The 20,686-nt window shown below is 38.3% G+C and overlaps 1 protein-coding gene across 1 annotated transcript in view; it reads right to left on the reverse strand.

Annotated features, from left to right (window-relative positions):
• L (zinc finger protein Lobe) overlaps positions 1-20,686 on the reverse strand; it is a 50,359-nt gene that overhangs the window by 7,388 nt on the left and 22,285 nt on the right. Inside the window, exon 3 of the mRNA XM_028300463.1 lies at positions 7,133-7,350. Coding sequence (XP_028156264.1) covers positions 7,133-7,350 — 218 coding nt within the window. The remainder of the gene's footprint in view (positions 1-7,132; positions 7,351-20,686) is intronic.

Consider the following 20,686-nt stretch of genomic DNA (forward strand, 5'->3'; position numbering starts at 1 on the left):
GTAGACAACTGGATAATTTGGAAAATTATCCACGAAAAGGCAATGTTTTATTTCCTTCTTGAAGAGGCTGAAACTTTTTATTTATTTATTTTCACCAACTTAAACTATCTTTACATGTCAATAATTTACTTATCAAGGTTTAGCCGACTACCGCGTCTGGGCATTGGAAATGTGCACTTACTTTTACTTTTGGTCATACGAGTTGCAATTCTTCAACAATGATAACTAGAGGATAGCGTTAAGTGAGAACAAGAGTAGATTTTCCTCGTATATTGTACGTCTAAATTAGTATTTTCATGAGATCTTATCTACGTGATGTTGGTTGGTTGTTGTGGTAGTTATTGTTATGTGTGTTTTGGTAACGACTTCATTTAGCAAACGATGAATTAGGCACCTACTAGGCCAAAGATTTCGCTTTTGGCAGTTCTCACATACATTTGTTTTTAAAATACGCTGAAAGAATATTCATAAGTTCATAATGAGTATGCTAATTTTGTTGTAATGAATTGCGGCTGGCAGGGACATAATGGTCGTCTTCGGCCTTCGCAGCACCATGAATCGCGCCGGGACCGCCGGCATATATGGCCACAATGGACTCCCAACCTGACAGCTTCACGCTTGTAATGTGACCACCTCGACAGCTCATTCAGTGCTTCTAAACAACGCACGTCAAGTGATTGACTCCACTTGTTCTCGGTTTTAGGCAATATGCTAAACGTTTTTCAGCAAAACAAACAAAAATCTGAATCGGAACGAAACGCTTTGACTCGTTTAGAGATCGGCAGTTAATAATAATCTCTGTTTTTAAATAGATGTCTCTTAAACAGGTAAGAGAACCATTTAATTTAATTAAAGATCTTAAATATACGTTACTTAGATAAATATGGTGCCACTACGGAAATATCTGTCGACTATCACTACCCTAATTATATTCGTAATCGCGCGATCATTGAAAAACACAATTGTTTTTAAGATCAAGAAGACTTATAATTAAGATTCCTTTTACTGCTAATGTTTATGTGGAACATAATTATGTACTTATTGGTTTCAGTTAATACCTTACTAACTTACAATTTATTGATCTTTCGACGGAACCCATTTAAGACAAGAGATCCTGCAGTACTGTACTTTCACAACACGAACTAACACACAAAACAAAAGCCTCCTTTCCCTTGTAGTAACATATAAACTAGGTACACAAGATCCCGTGTCTCTGAGGGTGGCTCGTGCGACCCCAATTAAGTGCTCAGGATTTTCCGTATACTAATATGTTCTTTTTAATTTTGATCGTATAAATCAAGTCTCTACATATCTACCTAACCTACTCGGTGTCTGCTTGAGGCAATACATCTGATTGCATATAACCTAAGCATACTTTTACTCGCCCCAAGATAATTTAAACTCCAGTTACATAGGAACACACACACATTTGCATGTAACAGAGGCCGCTGAGGTTTAACGAGTTAAAACTAATCGCCTGCGTCAATGTCCGGATATCCTGACGAATGGCTCAGTGGCCGGTATCGGCTCAATTATGGCCATCAGTGGCTCAGCCGCTGTTCTAATTGTGCTAAGTGATGGCGCTTCCGTTGGCGCAACGCCGCTTTCTTAGCGGAGGGAACGATTTATGTTAGGTACTTTAAAGCGCACTTATTTATGTCGTGAGGCACATCAATATTATAATTTGCACCCAAGAGATACAGTAATAGAAAATAGCACTGCTACTTATCTTAATGTATAGCCACTTTTCCGTCCACTTTTCAGTGCTATTGAACAATAGAATTGAAAAGAACAACTCGATTTTAATTTCATAATCATAATTAGTAATGTCGATAGACCAAACTAGATCTTGGATGATTATATCTATAAAACTTCAGAATCACTACTTTTAACAATCAAGTATGATCCGGGAGCATCAGTTGATTGCTCTTTTTAATTGACTCCATCAGAGGCCAAAGGACTTCAACTCCCTACAACTGGCTTAGTGGTCCAACTGTACACTATAGAAGTCAACCGTCACAGAAATATTTTTGGTCAGGAAGCTAAGCAGACAGACTGTCTAAGTCTAAGACTGGGTTGCACCACCTTACTTTAACATTAACAAACGTCAAAAATCTGTCAAACTCCATACGAAAAACATAGGTTATCCTCAAAGTCACGGCTGTGGTTACGGTCAAAGATAGGTGGTGCAATCAGTAGTACGTTATTTAATCGATAAAAAATCGTTAACTAGTAAAAATCTCTCTCAATTTTTAGGTAGGCTTCCCACAATTAGTAGCCGGCCGCGGACCCGCCATGTGAGTGATATCTAAATCACATGTTGTGATTAGCGGTGACTGTGAGGGACGCGCGCGCGACCGGTAGCGATGGGCTCCATTTATCAGTATTGCAATTCGAGTAATAATTTTATTGATTTTGAAAATCAAGAAGAGTGATAAATCCAGACAAATGTAGTGAAAATTTAGATTATAGGGAATAACGAAACAAGGATGGAAATAAAAACATGTAAACTCAAATAACATTAGGTAGGTAGGTATGTACATACGAATACTAAAAACCTCACCCTTTAATGTAGGTAATTCAGTTTTAAGACAAAAGGATTGATAGAGCCATAACACATGCCGCATTAGGAACCGTGAACTTTATGATGAGATGGAGTATACTATGTAAAGTATAAGACTGATGTAGAGTCTCTACATTGATCTTATGATATAACTGAAGATAAATGTGGATGAGGTCTCTTCATCAGTCAGAATTAATGATTTATTTTTATTCTATTTTATTTAACAATGTTTCAACAGCATGTGATTGTAGTTGTACGTAGGTACATGTGCAGGAAGATACTACTTGAACATAAGCCAATTAAAGAAACGAACAAAATGAAATAACGATTGAAACACTGAATAAGTAAAATAATCAACATCTGTTCTTCTTTTGTCATTTATATTCACAGGCTTTTCAACGTTATAATGCAGTTGGATACTAAAACACTTTGGCAAAGTTCTTTTATGTCAAACGTCAGCCCATCACTAAAGGCGGCGCGCGCGCAGCCGGGCGCATAAACTTCCCGCGGCATGTTTACTCCGCTCGCTTAATTGGAGCAATCGGCCCCCGACAGAATTAATAAATCCGAACGTCTGTACGCGATAAATCCAGCGCCCATGCCCACGCACTTTTTGTACCTGAAAACGTTATACGGGAATTCGTTATGTTTTACTAGGATATCCTCTCAGCTCGCTTTCTTTACACGTCTTCAAGTGCCTCATTATGCACTACTTATGCTAATGTTGAAGTTGTTACTAGCACCTGTCTTGAGATTGCTCCTAAGATTTCTCTCAGTTAATTTAGCAATTTCGTAATGAAAGTGAAAATATTAATTCACTTCAGCCGGCACCTCATTTCGCTCGCTTTATACCGTTACTTGTAAGATTTATAATTCTAGAGTGCATTGAAATTTTCTTATTTAATCAATGTTATTTTTTTGTTTATTAGCATCATCTTTTTCACCAATCTAATCAAATGCAAAAATAATAATCAATGAATATTAAAAAGCAATGCATCGTCCTGGACACGTACATTCACACTGTTGCCGTTTGCCAATGCAAATGGAAAAATTATCCAGTGTGGACGCTGCATTATATTTAACGAAATATTGGACTTGTCATCACAATCCTTCGTGCGAGAATTCAATAAGCTGCGCGAAGCTCCGCGGGAGATCCCAGGCTCCCAGGGTGCGCGGGAGTGCGCGGTTGACCACGCGGCTTATGGTGATGCGGCACGCGAGTAACGCCGCTCGTTATTAAGTACCCGAATAGCGTGAGAGCGTCCGACATTACGAGCCCAATGTTTTCCGCGTATAGCTCACCAAGAACATTTCAAACTAGTTTGAGGTGAACGTGATAGCCAATAAAAGCTTGGAATGGGCTACCGGGCGACTTTCCCAGTACAATAACGCGCCGGTTCACACAGTCGGGTGACTGCGGGTCCCGGGGTCAGGTGCTCGTCGCCAAAAATGTGGCCGAGCGCCTTCTCAGGGTAATTGTCACCTGGACATAAAATGTTTCTTGTCATTACTTAAGATGTAGCGATAAGGGGCTGCAGCTTAAAGGAATGCATTATCTCGGTTTTACGTTGAAATACGGTGTGTTTTGTTTACCTCTTTATAAATAATTCATACACTACAAGGATGGAGGAAGGAATGGTCTACTTAATTTATTTTATTTATTTAGCTCTAGATGCATGTAGCCCCGAGGCTTAGGTGATGTCCCAAGCGAGATTCTAATCTATTTATTGCACATTTATGTTGACAAAATAAGTGGGCAATTTTCATGCTCTCGCTTACCTCGATATTTCTGGGGCATGCGGTGCATACATTTACACAAAAGAACTGGTAACCATTTTTTTCATGAAAATTTGTAGTTTGAAATCTGTTACAGATTACTGTGACAAAATATTCTGCTCTATACCTAGAGCAATGCCGAAATATTTTCTTATCTTATGTTTTTAAACATTTGGCGGAAATGAGGGTTTTCGCGTATGAAAAATCCGCCAGATGGCAATACGAAGACGCAAGGTTCAAATGCTGCATTTTTGGTTATTTTTGACATGACATTGACAGATATGTCAAAATCCACCAATCACGCAGCAGTCAGACCCCACATCCACGTCCCGCCATCTAGCGGATCTTTCATACGCGAAATCCCTCATTGGCACCCAGCGTGTGGGAGTGGATTTATCAACTAACACTGTTAAGACTGCTCTTAAATTAATATTAACCAGAATAACAATTAGCTCAAGACCTAGGGTGTTGATATTCATCCAGCGGACACCGTCGACATAGGTTTTGGCAATGGTTTTATGGATGTTTACTTACTAAAATAATTCATACACTACAAGGATGGGGGTGCGCCAAAGTTCACCTAAATTTTCAACTCCGAAAATTGGAAGTCCGAAAATGTTCTTCCTAAAATTTTTCATCCTAACAATCACAATTCCTAACTACTCTGTCTCTAATGTTCATAATTCCGAATCATTCAACTTCATAATGTCATTAGCAATAAACATCTATTATACTTTTTTTTNACTACAAGGATGGAGGAAGGAATGGTCTACTTAATTTATTTTAATTTTATAAAATATGCTCATACCTTTAGAGCGAGTTAAATTTATTTACAAGCTCATAAAATAACCAGTAGGTAGGTACTCTACTTTCTGCGCACATGCGTTGCATTTCATTTCAAATTAAATTAAGATAAGATCTTAATGTTTTACGACTGCAATCTGATTTTAAACATTGTAGCATAACTGCTGCTACTGCTCTTGCTAAAGTAACTTTCTGCATAAATCAGTGACAAAGTTAGTCATTAAGTGACGTGACAGACCTACCGGGCAGTGAAGAACAAAGAATATGCCGTCAGATTTTATTCCGAGTTAAAATTAGGATCCGGATGATGAGGCCAATTACAAAACAAGTTCGAATGATTGTTAATTGGAGAGCAATATGCTAGACAGAGAGACTACAAGGGTAGAGTGGGTGTGACGCGGCCAGCCGTCTGCGAGCCGCAGCCGCCCGCGCCGACTGTTTTACGAGCGCGATTGCACGTCTCTATCAAATACGCTACAATACATATCGGATGTCTTAATTAACTCGGGCAGTAAATTTCATCCTATCAGCATTTCAGCTTTAAAGTAATATTTTCCGTTGCAAGTTTTACTGTTTTACGATTTCTCCAGGCCTAAGACGAATGGCTAGCTCGGTCTGTAATTGATTTATTCTTATAATGATCGCCTTTCCCATGTGCGGCGCGATGATAAAGGTGTGGCGCGCAGCCTAGGGAGTTGTTATCTGGAGCCTATTTCCGGCCGTCAGCGTCTGTCGCGCGGGACGCGATCATCGCGCGATACATTTGTCGGCGAAACCTCCGCACTCCATCCGCGCACGCATCGATCTCTATCTCCGCAGCGCTGCACTGACCGCAATTGCATGGCGATTATCTAATGAATCCTCGGCAATTAGATTGTTGCATTCCCCGAATGGCTCCTCGTCCGACCTCCCGAATTCGAGGTGACATTTCTACCACTCTGCGCGTACGTGGCGATCGGTATCTTTGCGTAGGTGAGTTTCGGGCGGCAGCTTGCAAAGTGACGTTTCTATTTATCCTATCTCGGCTAGATCTGTCGCGGCGTGTTGTAATCGTAACGCGGTGAGATCGGCCGCGCACAAAGGGGCCGAGATGTGCGGCCGTAATGGCTGGCACGTCACAGCCTAGACGCACTCGAGGCGGCGATGCATATCTACGCACGGCCTCTATAAATGGGCCGTTTTGGGTATCTACTTGCTAATGAATACGGGGCTGCATAGCGAAACTAGACTGTGAATTCACAGATATGACGGCCGTAATAGTCGTTTTACTTGCGTCGTTATTCAAGTTGCTTTATGGTAGTGGACGAGTAAACACACTCAGTTATCTTGCTGCGTAAGCTCTAGATGCATGTAGCCCCGAGGCTTAGGTGATGTCCCAAGCGAGATTCTAATCTATTTATTGCACATTTATGTTGACAAAATAAGTGGGCAATTTTCATGCTCTCGCTTACCTCTATATTTCTGGAGCGTGCGGTGCATACATTTACACAAAAAAACTGGTAATTTTTTTCATGAAAATCTGTAGTTTGAAATCTGTTACAGATTACTGTGACAAAATATTCTGCTCTATACCTAGAGCAATGCCGAAATGTTTTCTTATCTTATGTTTTTTAACATTAGGCAGAAATTGGGACCCAGCGTGTGGGAGTGGCTTTATCAACTAACACTGTTAAGACCGCTCTTAAATTCATATTAACCAGAATAAAAACTAGCTTAAGACCTAGGGTGTTGATATTCATCCGGCGGACACCCTCGACGTAGGTTTTGGAATGGTTTTATGGATGTTTTACAGGGATGAATATATAACTTAAAAAGAACATTGTTATTTGCTCATGTTTCTTCAGGTACAAGGACAGTCCCGAGAAAGCTTGTCGCAAAACTGGCACTGGTATGGTAGAGCGCGATTTTGGTGACGCCGAGCGTGTGGGGCGGCGTCGTCGACTTTTTTCGTCATCGATGGTTAAAAGTATCTATTCTATGTAAACATACCTGCTCATGTTTCTTCAGATAAGACAGCCTCGGGAAAGCCTTGTCGCAGAACTGGCACTGGTAGGGTGTGTGCTCAGTGGCGCCGAGCGTGTAGGGTGGCTCGGCGTCGGCGTCGGCGGCGTCGGCGGAGGTCGGCGTGGAGGCGGGTGACGGCGACGGCTCGGGCGTCGAAGACGGCCAGGAGCTGCCGGCCGTGCTGCCCACGCTGCCCAGGGCCTCTATAACAATAGAGGAATAGGAAAGTTTTAATATAATTGTAAAGCTCGCTGATTAAAGAGGGGCTCTTTTCCGACTCTTCAACCTAATTGGTCAACCCACTCCTAACTCTGCATATTATAATACGCGTATTTAGCTTTACGATTACCTTGTATACCACGCTCATAGGAAGAAATACAATAAACACAAGATGATCATAAAGGCTAAACCTGAAAATATACCTACATAGTGACAACATGTTACAAACTTCAAAGCTTAAGTAAAATTCATGACACAAACTCCGTCGCAAAAATAAACTCCTACAGGTAAATTCGACATTCNATCATGTTCACGGCGAGGTCCCCTCACCTCTTTGTTCAATTAGGCACAGAATTAATATTAACTACTTATTTAGGGATAAGAGTAAATAGAGAGTAAATAGTTTCATAGGCTTGGATGTGGTAACTGATTTTATACAAAGTTATTGATTCCAATACCTAAGCTTTGTAGATTTCCATACTGAAAGTCATTAGTTTTCTTTAGCTGAAAAACACGCTTTTCAAACTTTCTTCCTCTCTTCATACAAAACCTTATAATTAATATGATACATTTATCTAAATCTCTGCTCCCATCGGCTATAAAAACCGGTGTGAAGTGAATATTTTGCGTTAAAAATATTTATTTTCATTGTTTCCACCCCGGTGCTTAGCGTGCGGAACTATTTATATCAATTCGCGCCCTCGGCGCGTGTACGGGCCCCCTAATGCCCCAGATAATGACAACTCAATTTAAGGGACAGCATCATTTGAAGCAAATTAATTATAATTATAACCTAGCCTCTTAGCTTTAAATCAGTATTATATATTTTGCATTCGTGGAGGAGCAGGGATAAGTTGACAAATAAGTACCTACTCTACATGGAATCTCACCAAACTTGAAAATAAAAAAGTTATTCTAGAGTCAATATTTGACACAAATAATTCATTGAATTGAAACTTTGATGAAATACCTATAGGAAAAAAGGTTAAATTGTTGTGACAAGACAATGTGCAAAAAAAATGTAGGCAGGTTTGAGAATCCTACTAATATTATAAACGCGAAATTTGTATGGATGTCTGGATGTCAACATGTTTGTTAATCTTTCACGCAAAAACTACTGAACGGATTTTGATGAAACTTTACAGTATTATTGTTTATAACCCACAATAACATGTAGGCTATAATTTATGACGATCTGTGACAAAACAAATTTCACGCGGGCAAAAGCTAGTTAGTAATATTTACTTGAATGCTAGTATTGCGTATTTCTATGTATTTCTTATACCCCTTTCAGACCCACGACGAAACTAAACAAGGTAGTAATAAAAAAACTCGATATTCATTATCTTTGGGGATCAGAGAAAATGAATATTGAACATTTTCAGTGGTCCTATGTTGTTTTCATGGTTTTTCAGGGGGCGTACAATTGTATCAACGTGGGCCCAACTCATTCAAAGTCACAATACAAAACATTTTAATTCGAGGGCATTTAATGCAATTCATAGTCCAATGAACCCCAAAGATTATTTGGATTTCATTAGATGTACATTGTGATTTCATTTGCTGGCCCTTTTCGGCCATGTAATATAGCGCAGCAGCGATAGCAAACTTTACAAACAGATTGACTTTAAAATAAATTTCTGAGTACTCCGCAAATGATTTGGGCTGTTCATTAGTTTAATTATCTTGAGCTTGACTAGTAGTCTTGCCACGAAATCTTTTTTTTGTCCATTTGCCGTCACTTTGATTGGGGGTTGCCCTCAAAGATGAGAGTGGAGCATCATTCTTGGAGGAGTAAGAATCTTCCAATCTTGCACACATGCCTCATGAACATCTACCATGCTATACTGTTCCAGTTACTCCCCAATTGTATCGTAATTAAGGAAAAATAATGATCTAGCCATTGCAATGTAGTACCTAGTTGGGCCCGCAGTGATACAATTGTGACTTAATACTTCTGTGACACTTTTTCTTGAAAATTTACCAAAAATACGAACAAATTTATTGACTGTTACGTAAAACAGTTCATAATTAACTATAAATCACAATAATAACATAGCAATAACATAATTTTAATGTAATTAGATTCACTCACACGCAGCGATACCCCAAACAAGAGCAACGGCAAAATGAACCCGTTTTAATTTGAATTTCGCGGCGCTTGCTGGCTATCTTACTCACACCAATAGATAGAGCATATCCGTCACAATCGTGCGGCTGTGGGCCCGATCACTTACGCCTTAAAATACCGCCAAAATTTTTCTTTAAACTAACGTCACAATTGTGTTCGGCTGGGCTGAAAGGGATACATACATTGGATTTATAAAAAAGCTCTAAATCACAGATCTCATTTAAAAACGTCAATTCGCCTTTGATTGTACCGACTTCATTCCCCCAGATTATTCTAATTATGTATTTTAATATAAAAGCTGTAATCCAACGTAACTACCGACCTCGAAGTGTAATCTAAAGCTACGTGGCTACGTCTGAAGTACCGCAATTGAACTGCAATGCATGATAGTAGGATTAATAGCGCAGACAATTTTGAAGCATGGTAGCGATTGGCGCTGATTGCCGAGGCGCCGGCCGAGGTGTCCAGTCGGGACGATTACGGGACTATTCCCACCTCTCGTTCCCACCGCTGCAACTCCTGTGTAGCCAGGATCTACAACTTGACCGCCAATAAAAACCAAACCAGTGAAGTTCAGTTTGTCCTGGGGGAAAGTTATTGGACCCGTAACGAAATTAATCAGAAGGAGTTCGAAGTTAAGTTTCGACTTATCCAGTGCAAATCGGATGACAGGAGACAAAACAAAAGTTAAGTTACCTTTAAGAAAAGAATGCACAATCAAACTGTAATGCATGATAGTAGGATTAATAGCGCAGACAATTTTGAAGCATGGTAGCGATTGGCGCTGATTGCCGAGGCGCCGGCCGAGGTGTCCAGCCGGGACAATTAGGAAGTGCGCTTCCGCCGCCCACCGCCGCGCGGCGCCACCGTCACCCGAGGAATTGCTTGCAATCGCTGCTAATTACGCTGTCCGACCATCCTCCACTACACCCACGGCTTGTAACTAATACTCGGGCTAGACGTACTTTCTGGGTAATCTCAAATCCGTTGTAACATTGTCTACGCCTCCTTGGTATCCCACACCAAAATGTAGTTGAAGACTTTATGAATAAGTAACAACACCTATAGAATTACCTACCATTGCAAGATTAATTCACAAGACAAACATTTTCCGCTAAACTATTCAATACCAAAATCTAACGGGAAAGAAGAACGGTCACGCCCCATACAAAAAAAAACCCAGACCCGACAGAAACGAGACATGCCTCAGTTTTTTTGTCATGTCTTAATTAGTTAAATTATATATCTTTTATATTCGAAATCTAAAACACCAAAATATTACCCTTTGTTTTTGTTCAGGCGTTATACAAAAACAAATACAAAATGCCTATTTATCACCATAATTAAATGTCTATTACAGCTGCTATGGAATCTATCTAGGTGACCTGGAGATACAGCCGGATTATACAGGGTGGAAACGATAAGTGATCTCACTCGATTATTTCTAAACTATACAAGGTATGTCTCGTTTCTGTCGGGTCTGGGTCACAGATGACCGTTCTTCTTTGATTTTGGTATTGAATAGTTTAGCGGATTCAATGTTGTCTTTCCAAAATCTGTGCAGAAATTTTTATTTTTTTCAAATCCTGTTTACAAAACGGCAATTTCATTGCCTTTTTAGTACATAGTCAGTTTAGTCAGTCAGGATGATTGAATCACAGCTTATAACTTAAATATATTATTGAATTTTAAAAATCATTGACTAACTCATAGATTGTTCAAGTTCATAAAAGAAAATAACATAATTATTAGTTTGCAAAGAGTGCGCATTACGCCACCGTCGCGTGCGCATATTTAATCTTCTGCAATTCTTTATGCACTGCGCGTCGGGCGGGTGCACCCCATGACGATGCACAAGGTGCATGCATGCGGGTATACTCGTTTGTCTTTGCCTTTTAATTACGTCGATAAGGTTTATAACTTTTTCCAAGATAATTTGAATAAAAATACAAACTGCTAAAATAAATGCAAGTCGCGTGCAATCTTTTGCAGAAACTATTATTATGTATTAAGATTTTTAGCTCAGATTTCGCAATATTTCCTAATTAATAAACATTTGTTCAGCCTACTTTTTAACATTTTTATTAATTAATTTCTCTTCCATTTTCAGGCATAATCGCTCCTTTCTTTTTTCGATGATCGAAATATCATTTTTCAGGCTCCGATTCAATCATAGTAGTACCTTTATAATACTTTACGTTCTTTTAATTCAATTTTAAAGCAATTAATTATACAATTCAGTTTTTCAGTATAAAAGCTTTTTACACCACACAAAGCAGTGGTAAGTAAAGTAGGCTAGAAGAAGCAGAACATGAAACTCAGTCATTTGCTTGCTTCTGAAATTTTAATAATATATTGTGGTAACGACGGACAACTACGGAACCCTACACTGCGCGTGCCACGACACGCACTTGGCCAATTTTTTCTGTTTATTTTGAAGCAAGATAATTATATTTTGTTTTCTTAGAAAAATATTACAATCTTTAGTTTATTGTAAAAGTTTTATGTTCTTAAGGACGTAAAATGCTGCCAAATATCGAGTAATCTCAAAAATTCAAATAATAATTAAAGAAATTAATTCTACAGATTTTATAGTACTAATCTGTTTGATCACGAAATCATGAAATTACTAATCAGCAATTTGCACTATTTATTATGTCGATAGTTTCTTTTATAAGAACAAAAAGCTAAATATTTTATAACCTTTTCTTTTTATAAGCCATTCGAGTGCATTTATGCGCTGCACCTGACTTTCATGTCTATGATAATCCAATTGGATTCTAATTACTAATATCTCACTCTATTAATCAAGAGTTAGTTTAATCGTCTAAAATTGATTTCAGCTCTTGTATTAAGCACCGATGTTGAAAATGACTTAATTTTGTGTTTCAGCAGTTGGAATTAAGATACTTACTAAGGTTTGTTAAAGTAAGATGATGCAACCCCATCTTACTTTAACTTTAACAAACGTCAAAAATCTGTCATACTCCATACAAAAAGCACCGGTGATCGTCATAGTTACGAATAAAGTTAGGTGGTGCAACTCAGCCGTATCTGTCGACCGTTTGGTTTTGGTGTAGTGGTTCGGATTACTATGCCCAAAGGTCCCGGGTGCGATTCCCGGCCGGGCAGAAATTGAAATGATGAATTTTAATTTCGGCGACGGGTCTGGGTGTTACTATGTATAATATCCGTTNTGTATGCCTTTAAAAAGTATATATAGTATATCCGTTACGCTAGCACCCATAATGCAAGCATATAAGTTGCTTACTTTGCGGCTAGCTGGCGCTGAAAATGTCCAAAGATGTATCTATTTATTTATCTCTTCTGTAAGGTTTCCGGGTAAAGTTCGCTTCCACCTTCAGCCTGATCATTACTTCCATCACGTAAGAAGCTAGCGCAAAGCTCCTCCATTGTGGATTTAAAAAATCAATTTGATTCTCTTTGTTATTTTCGTTTTGAATAAATACCAGATTCATTATTTATTTGTGTACTACGCACATTTTATTACAACTTAAACTCTATAATATGTTGTAAAGCTGTAATAATAAGCCTTAGTGAAAAGCTCTACTCATAAACTTTTGTCATTAAAAATCTACGAGATATTTTCAGATTTCATTCATCATCATTCAGCAAACCCATTTGAATATCTGTATTAAATCTGAAATCAAAACTTTAATTTTTTCAATTGTATCTTTTGCAAAATGTAGTATAGTTTGTTCTGTAACGTTTAGAGTTATTCATCACTATGAAAAGTTTTACTCGTATACACGTTAAACTACAATGTATTTGAGTACCTACTTCAACAGAACTTGTTAGTTTAAATAAAAAATGCAGCTTTTATTACAAGCACAAAATCTTAATATTAGGTATTTACCTATTTTAGTAACAACTTATGCTTAATCCTAAAATTACGTAAGTATTGTGTTAAGTGATACAATTAAAACATACACTCGAAAAACATAATATATGTAATAAGTGCGATAAGCGAACCAATATCTAGAGATTGTTTGAAAAACTATTAGAATCGATATTTAGTATTTTGATTTATTGAGTGAATTAATTAAATAAATCATGTTCCTTAAAAAGACATCAACGAGATTTTTAATAAAATTTATTTATTTTTAAACTACTTTTGATGATTGCTTTTAATATTCAATCCTTAAAAATAATAGAGTATGAACACTATTTAAGTATCAAAATATAATACATAATTATAGAATAATTTTATTTCTAAGCTATTTGTTAATTGCACATTATTCATTTAAATGGTTTTAGACATGTTTGATGTCGTCAAGCCTTTTTTGTAAGTACGATTTTCTACAAGAAAGTAGTGTAGTAATGGGTCGTAGAATTGAATAGTAGGTTATCATTTTATCAATAGATCTTATCGGTCAATAGATCGGCCATTGATTAAAATTAAATCTCGCGCTATTAACTACTGCTAGTTGATTAATAAGAAAGGTACAAAATGTTTTCAATAAGAAATAGTGTTGTAAGCTTAAAGAAAAGTTGGTATTATTAGTATCTATTGCAGTGCCTTACCTTTTATATCGTCCGATATCACGCTACTAACTGCCTGTTGGTTAGCAAGAAAGGTTGTTGTTTTCAATAGGAAATAGTGTTGTAAGCTTAAACAAAAGTTGGTATTATATCTATTGCAGTGCCTTACCTTTTATATCGTCGGATATCACGTCGTGGTTCTCCTTGTTGGCCTGGATCTTCTCGATGAGGTGCTCCAGCCTGCTGCTGTTGCCCTTGAATAGCATGATCATGTCGCGGCTCAGCGTGACGTTTCCGATCGCAGGTGCATCGGTTCCAGTTTCGGCTTTTTTGCGAGTGCGTTAATCGCGAGCGCGAAATTAACGTGCGACAGGTGCACCTAATTGCGAGGGCGCCGCGCTTCCTTCACGGCAATTTGGGTGGCGGGTGGTCACTGGTAAATTAGCGACAGTTTGCGTGCACCTTTTTACAGGTGGTTTGGGAGCGATCCACGGAACTTGTGCGCCGAGATCGGCGTGTGCGACGCGACTGTGAACTTGTGAAGGCTCGGGCCGGTGGGCGAGCACCTCGGCCGGCACCCTGCGCCCCGCCCCGCCCCGCCCACTTGCTCCCCCCACCTGCACCTACTCCTCTGGAGCCTTTTAACGAGGACTATGCTCACTATTGCTCACAGATCATCCATCAATGCCTTGAGGCCTCGCCGCACAAAGAACGCTTGATGAGCGAGTTGTTCTTTTAGCCGTGACCTTGCCCTCGAACGTGGTAACAGGATTTTTATTTACGTTGGTAAAGTCTAATGGATTGGTTTTTTATTTACTTTAAAAAAATAATTAATTTCAAGCTATCGCCTGCGTAACACTAGTTTACTCAAATGAATACCTAGTTAACTAATTTCTTTATCTTAGATCTTCTATGTTGAATTGAATCTTCAACATTGATATTATACATCAAAAATCCCAACCTGCACATTTCACCCGAGTTTAAAATTCCCTTGCTAACAACCTTTCAAACATTATTATCAATCGTCGCAAGTGTGACAGCTGACAGCCAATTTGATAGCAGACAAAACACGAACGAGCGCGGCTCGGAATAATAAAGCGAATGACAGGGAGATGACGCTAAAAGCTTTTCGAATTTAGAATGTCACCCGCCGTGGAAAACTGGCTGCGGATTTTCCGTTCCTCCCACCCACGGGTGGGCGCGGCCAGTGGGCGCCCGCCCCGCGCCCCGCAGCACGGCTGACTAGCTTTGGCGCATTACGCCACCTTTGTCAAGATTTTTTTGCTCAACCAAGCTTTTATTATGGTTTCGTTTAAGGTTATTGTCAGAGTAAACAATTGCGGGTTCGACATTGAGTTGAGATGCTATAAATTAATATTTTTGTCCTTTACTCGTACAATGATGTTGTTGCTGTTGTGAGGTTCAGTTTAATTAATATGATATGTATGATCGTTTTTTAGATTGTTTGACAATAATTACTTACGCTAACATAAACATTTATTATCTGATCCTGATGTTTGTTACTAATGATTTTGAAAGCCTAACTGAAAAAAGATTTCGTCGAACAATTATAACAGTTTTCCTTTTCTTCTCTTGATTTGCTACATCAGACAACATTTTGTGCAGAGCTTATCATTAAATATTAAAGGGATATTATAATAAATGTTGATTTTATAGGACAAGTGTCCCGGTCACCCGTGGCCGGTCAGCGATCGGCCCCGGGGGGCCCATGAGGCCGGCTCGGTACCTTTTAGTTGCGCATACATTATGGGATTACCGGGACGTGTAATTCCGCGGATAAACTCCGGAATATTGCCGCATGTGACTACACCCTGGCGAGTTAACTCGGCCTTCGAGCGGCTACTTGACGATTAAGTGATGACCGGATTTGCCGGACGGTCAGCCTCTTATTTAAATTAATAATAATAATAAATATAATAAATAAATCTTTGGACAATTTCACACAGCGCCAGCTAGCCCCAAAGTAAGCAACTCAATGCTTGTGTTATGGGTGCTAGCTTAACGGATATACTACTTATATACTTTTNGAAGAAATACAATAAACACAAGATGATCATAAAGGCTAAACCTGAAAATATACCTACATAGTGACAACATGTTACAAACTTCAAAGCTTAAGTAAAATTCATGACACAAACTCCGTCGCAAAAATAAACTCCTACAGGTAAATTCGACATTCCATTTGCATCTATATCCCCAAGTCCAACAGCAAAGTCATTGAGTGTCAAAGAGCAAATAGGCAATAATTACGATTGAGAGGTACCGCGGGCTGTAAAGCACATTACGGCAGACAGACGGTGCTCTCGTCTGAGATAAAGCCATCATAAATATCGGTAAAGTCCCATATTTCGGTGTTAGGGACGATACATCTCCGCAGCACCTCGAGTGGCGTGAAATATAAACAAATTGAATGGCCACGATGACGAGCAGGCCCGCAAATGATGAGTAATGACGGCCCGCGCGTGCCCAACAAAACACGGATTTCTTGAGGAATTTAAAATATGGGGCATTAAGGTCGGGTGTTAGGCTTCGTTAAGTTTTTTGGTCTATTACTCTAGTTGGAAATGGGATTGCTATGTTTAGGACGTTTTGTGATTTAACGTCGATGATACGCATCGTATTTTGTTACGATTTGTTTACTTTATCATGTTCACGGCGAGGTCCCCTCACCTATTTGTTCAATTAGGTACGCACAGTAAGTAGAACTACTTATTTAGGAATTAAAGTAATGTATTTTATTGGAGTAAATAGTTTCATAGGCTTGGACATGGTAACTAATTCATACGTAGGTAGTACGATTTTATACCAAGTTATTGATTCCAATAAGCTTTGTAGATTTTCATACCGAAAGTCATTAGTAACTAAACAGTTTTCTTCAGCTGAAAAACACGTTTTTCTAACTTTCTTTCTTTCTTTACACAAAACCTTATACCTAATTAATATGATACATTTATCTAAATCTCTGCTCCCACCGGCTATAAAATCAGTTTGAAGTAAATATTTTGCGTTAAAAATATTTATTTTCATTGTCTCCTCCACCCTGGTGCTTAGCGTGCGGAACTATTTATATCAATCCGCGCCCTCGGCGCGTGTACGGACCCCCTAATGTCCCAGATAATGACAACTCAATTTAAGGGACAGCATCTTTTGAAGCAATTTAATAATAATTATAACATAGCCTCTTATCTTTAAATCAGTATTATATATTTTGCATTCGTGGAAGAGGAGGGATAAGTTGACAAATAAGTATACTCTCTGCACCAAACTTGAAAATAAAAAAGTTATTCTAAAATCAATATTTGACACAAATAATTAATTGAATTGAAACTTTGATGAAATATAGGAAATAAAGTTTAATTGTTGTGACAATATGTAATCTAGAAAAATGTAGATTTAAGAATTAGTAATGTTGCTAGTATTGCACATTTTTATAAATTGGTCTTATAAAAAACTCTAGATCACAGATCTCACTTAAAAACAATTTGCTTTTGATTTTGCCGACTTCATTCCCCCCAGATTATTCTTATTAAGTATTTTAATATAAAAGCTGTAATCCAACATAACTACCGACCTCAATGTGTAATCTAAAGCTACGTGGCGTGGCTACGTCTGAAGTACCGCAATCGAACTGCAATGCATGATAGTAGGATTAATAGCGTAGACAATTTTAAAGCATGGNCTTTTAAATACGAGCATGGTCTTAAAAATATAAGGCATTTTCAGGGGCATTCAGAATTGGTTAAAAAAGAAAATTAAACATGCAGTTCAAAAATTATTAAACTAAATTCATTAAATTTGATTAAAACCCCTAATTATTAAATAGTATATTTTAGCGACACTCGATCGACTACAATAGCAGGACAGTTAATACTAAAAAGTCCATTCCAGTGACAACATAACACCCACCATTCGAACGGTAAGCATTCAATCAAGCAATACCTCAAAGACNACACGAAACGGCCGACAAAAATTACTTTTCAATACGAGCATGGTCTTAAAAATATAAGGCATTTTCAAGAGCATTCAGAATTGAGAAAAAATTAAACATGTGGTTTAAAAATTATGAAACCTATTCTATAATTTGAATAAAACTCCTAATTATTGAATAGTTTTGATATATTTTAACGACACTCGATCGACTACAATAGCAGAACAGTTAATACTAAAAAGTCCATTCCAGTGACAACATAACACCCACCATTCGAACGGAAAGCATTCAATCAAGCAACACCTCAAAGACGCAGCAGAATTATTCAAAGACACCGAAGCTCACCGTAACATGACAAGGCAGCCATTTCATTTCACGATCCCGATATCGGAACATAACATGAAACATCGGGTCTAATTGTCGGAAGTGCAAGGAGTGAATACGAGAAATAACAGATTAATGCTCATCAAACATTCAGGGGTTAACGTAGCGGATTGACGCGCGTTGTCGGGCGCCCGGGCTGACGCGGAAGGGTTAACATTAATACTTAAGCGGGCCCACCTCGGCCTGACATGCCCGATTAGCCTGTCACTGAGCCAAATCTCCGGCTCCTGAATAAAGTATTATGAAAAAGTGTTCCTTATCTAGGGAGCGCCGCGGTCAGCGCTGATGAGGGTCCGTTTTTACTCGGACGCTGCATTGGCGTGAAACGGTTTGCTGAATAGATTTACTTTCTCTTACATTATAAATAATATAAATACAATACTTAGGACTTACTTATTTTTTAACAATAAATATTTTATCTTGATGTTTATTCAGTGTTTTACTTCTGTACTTAACTACTATAACACGTAAGTTTTTCGTAGTTTTGTATGTATGCACGTATCAGAACTGTAATACAAGTAAAACAATGAAAACAAAGCTTTTAGTGTAACTCATAAGGGTGATAAGCCCTTATTAAATACAATTCAATAGCTCAAAATTATGAAAATCTTCAAAAAACTAATATTATAAATAAAAATGGAAGTGCTAAAAGACGGGACCAAGGACGAAGCGTAATCTCAAAACAATTACTATAAACTTAGCTATAATACAAAACAGTTACAACAATACTCAGCAACAAAAATAAACATATCAATTGTCAGGCGAACGCCCAAAAGACGCGCTGCGGCCGCGGTCGGAACCGAGACGCTCCCGGGCTGAATTATTGATGCCTGACAGACTCCCGGTGCCAAAGACAATGTTAACCCTTAATTCGAACTGCGAGATGGGAACTCGCTTGAACCCTTTATTCCAACTGCGTGAACTCGCAATCGCCTCTTAAAAATTTTAGTATTTGTTTCTTGTTTTCAGTAGACATCTTAGAGCGACGTTGCCAATTAAAGAAAATTAGTGGAACAAAAATCTGTGCTTTGATTTACGCGTAAATAAATACAAATTTGGAGCTTTTGGGAGTATGCTTGATAGTAAACTGGTTTATTACGTATTTTATAAAAGTTGTAGTTAAATCAAGACTAGGTCATTTGCATCAACGTAACTGACGCTTTTCACTTCATATATGTTAGCCAAGATGTGTTTATTGGATGTCAATGTAATAAAATTGATACATCTACAAAATAACATCTGCATAAAGTTACCAAAACTGTAGTAGGTACCTACCTGTTTACAACATTGTGTTTAAGCTACTTATTTGTAAAGCCTTTAACTATTCATTTGATTCATTCCAGTTGTAAATTACGCATTATCACGTAAATCAACCTGAAAATTATCAAATATCAAAACTTACATTCCTTTACAAGCGTTCCTCTAAAAAATCTTTCTCAGACACGTTTCTCCGGAACAGTTTTTTATATTTTTTTATGCTTAATCAGATATTCCTGTCCATGACGAGCTTGTGTTGTCAACAAACACCCAGCGTTTTTGCGCCTACCTGCGCCCGCGCCCCCAGGGATCCTAATAGTAATAATTCAATCGAGCCATCTGAGCCGTCACTCAATGGATTAGGACATCGTTTTTATGACGTAACACATCTTTATTTTATAAATATAGCGGTCAATTTTTTTATTACATGTCGCGAGTAACAAATCCAATAGAATGATTAACGAAAGAAGAGCTTTCATACCTACTTGATTAAGCTTGGTATAGAAAATATAAGTAAAGTATAAGACTCGTTTATAATGCGAACAGCTAGGGACTGGAATTCGTTGACTGCTGTCTGCTGCTGTATTTCCTGAACATATAGTGTTCAGGAAATACAGCAGCAGACAGCAGTCAACGAATCCGGGCGTTTTCAAGGCGAGAGTGAATAGGCACTTACAAGGCAGATATGTACCATCCTAGACTGCATCTCACTTAACACCAGGTGCGATTGCGGTCAAATACCTGCCTTGTCTAGCATAAAAAAAAGATATCCAAGACATTATATTTTTTCTGATAAATTACACAAGCTTTGATTGAACTTACTTCGATTTTTTAATTGCAGCCTTTTTTATTAGCGTAATTTAGAACAATACGCTATTTAATTGACACAGATGAGCGTAAAATGAAGGCCACACAAGATAAATAAATCGATGGGGGTGATGTTTTTGTTGAAAGATCGCACCGGAGATAAGGCGATGGGGTGGTCCAATCCAACCCGTGATCGAGCACTTAAGACTGTTGCGTTTTGGGCCCAAATGTTTTTCGTGATTGAAGGTACTACCAGTACTACAGCGTAATGTAATATGACGAAACATTA

The sequence above is a fragment of the Ostrinia furnacalis genome, unplaced genomic scaffold, assembly GCF_004193835.3.
Source record: "Ostrinia furnacalis isolate ACB-3 unplaced genomic scaffold, ASM419383v2 OfSCF0710, whole genome shotgun sequence".
Lineage (NCBI taxonomy): Eukaryota > Metazoa > Arthropoda > Insecta > Lepidoptera > Crambidae > Ostrinia > Ostrinia furnacalis.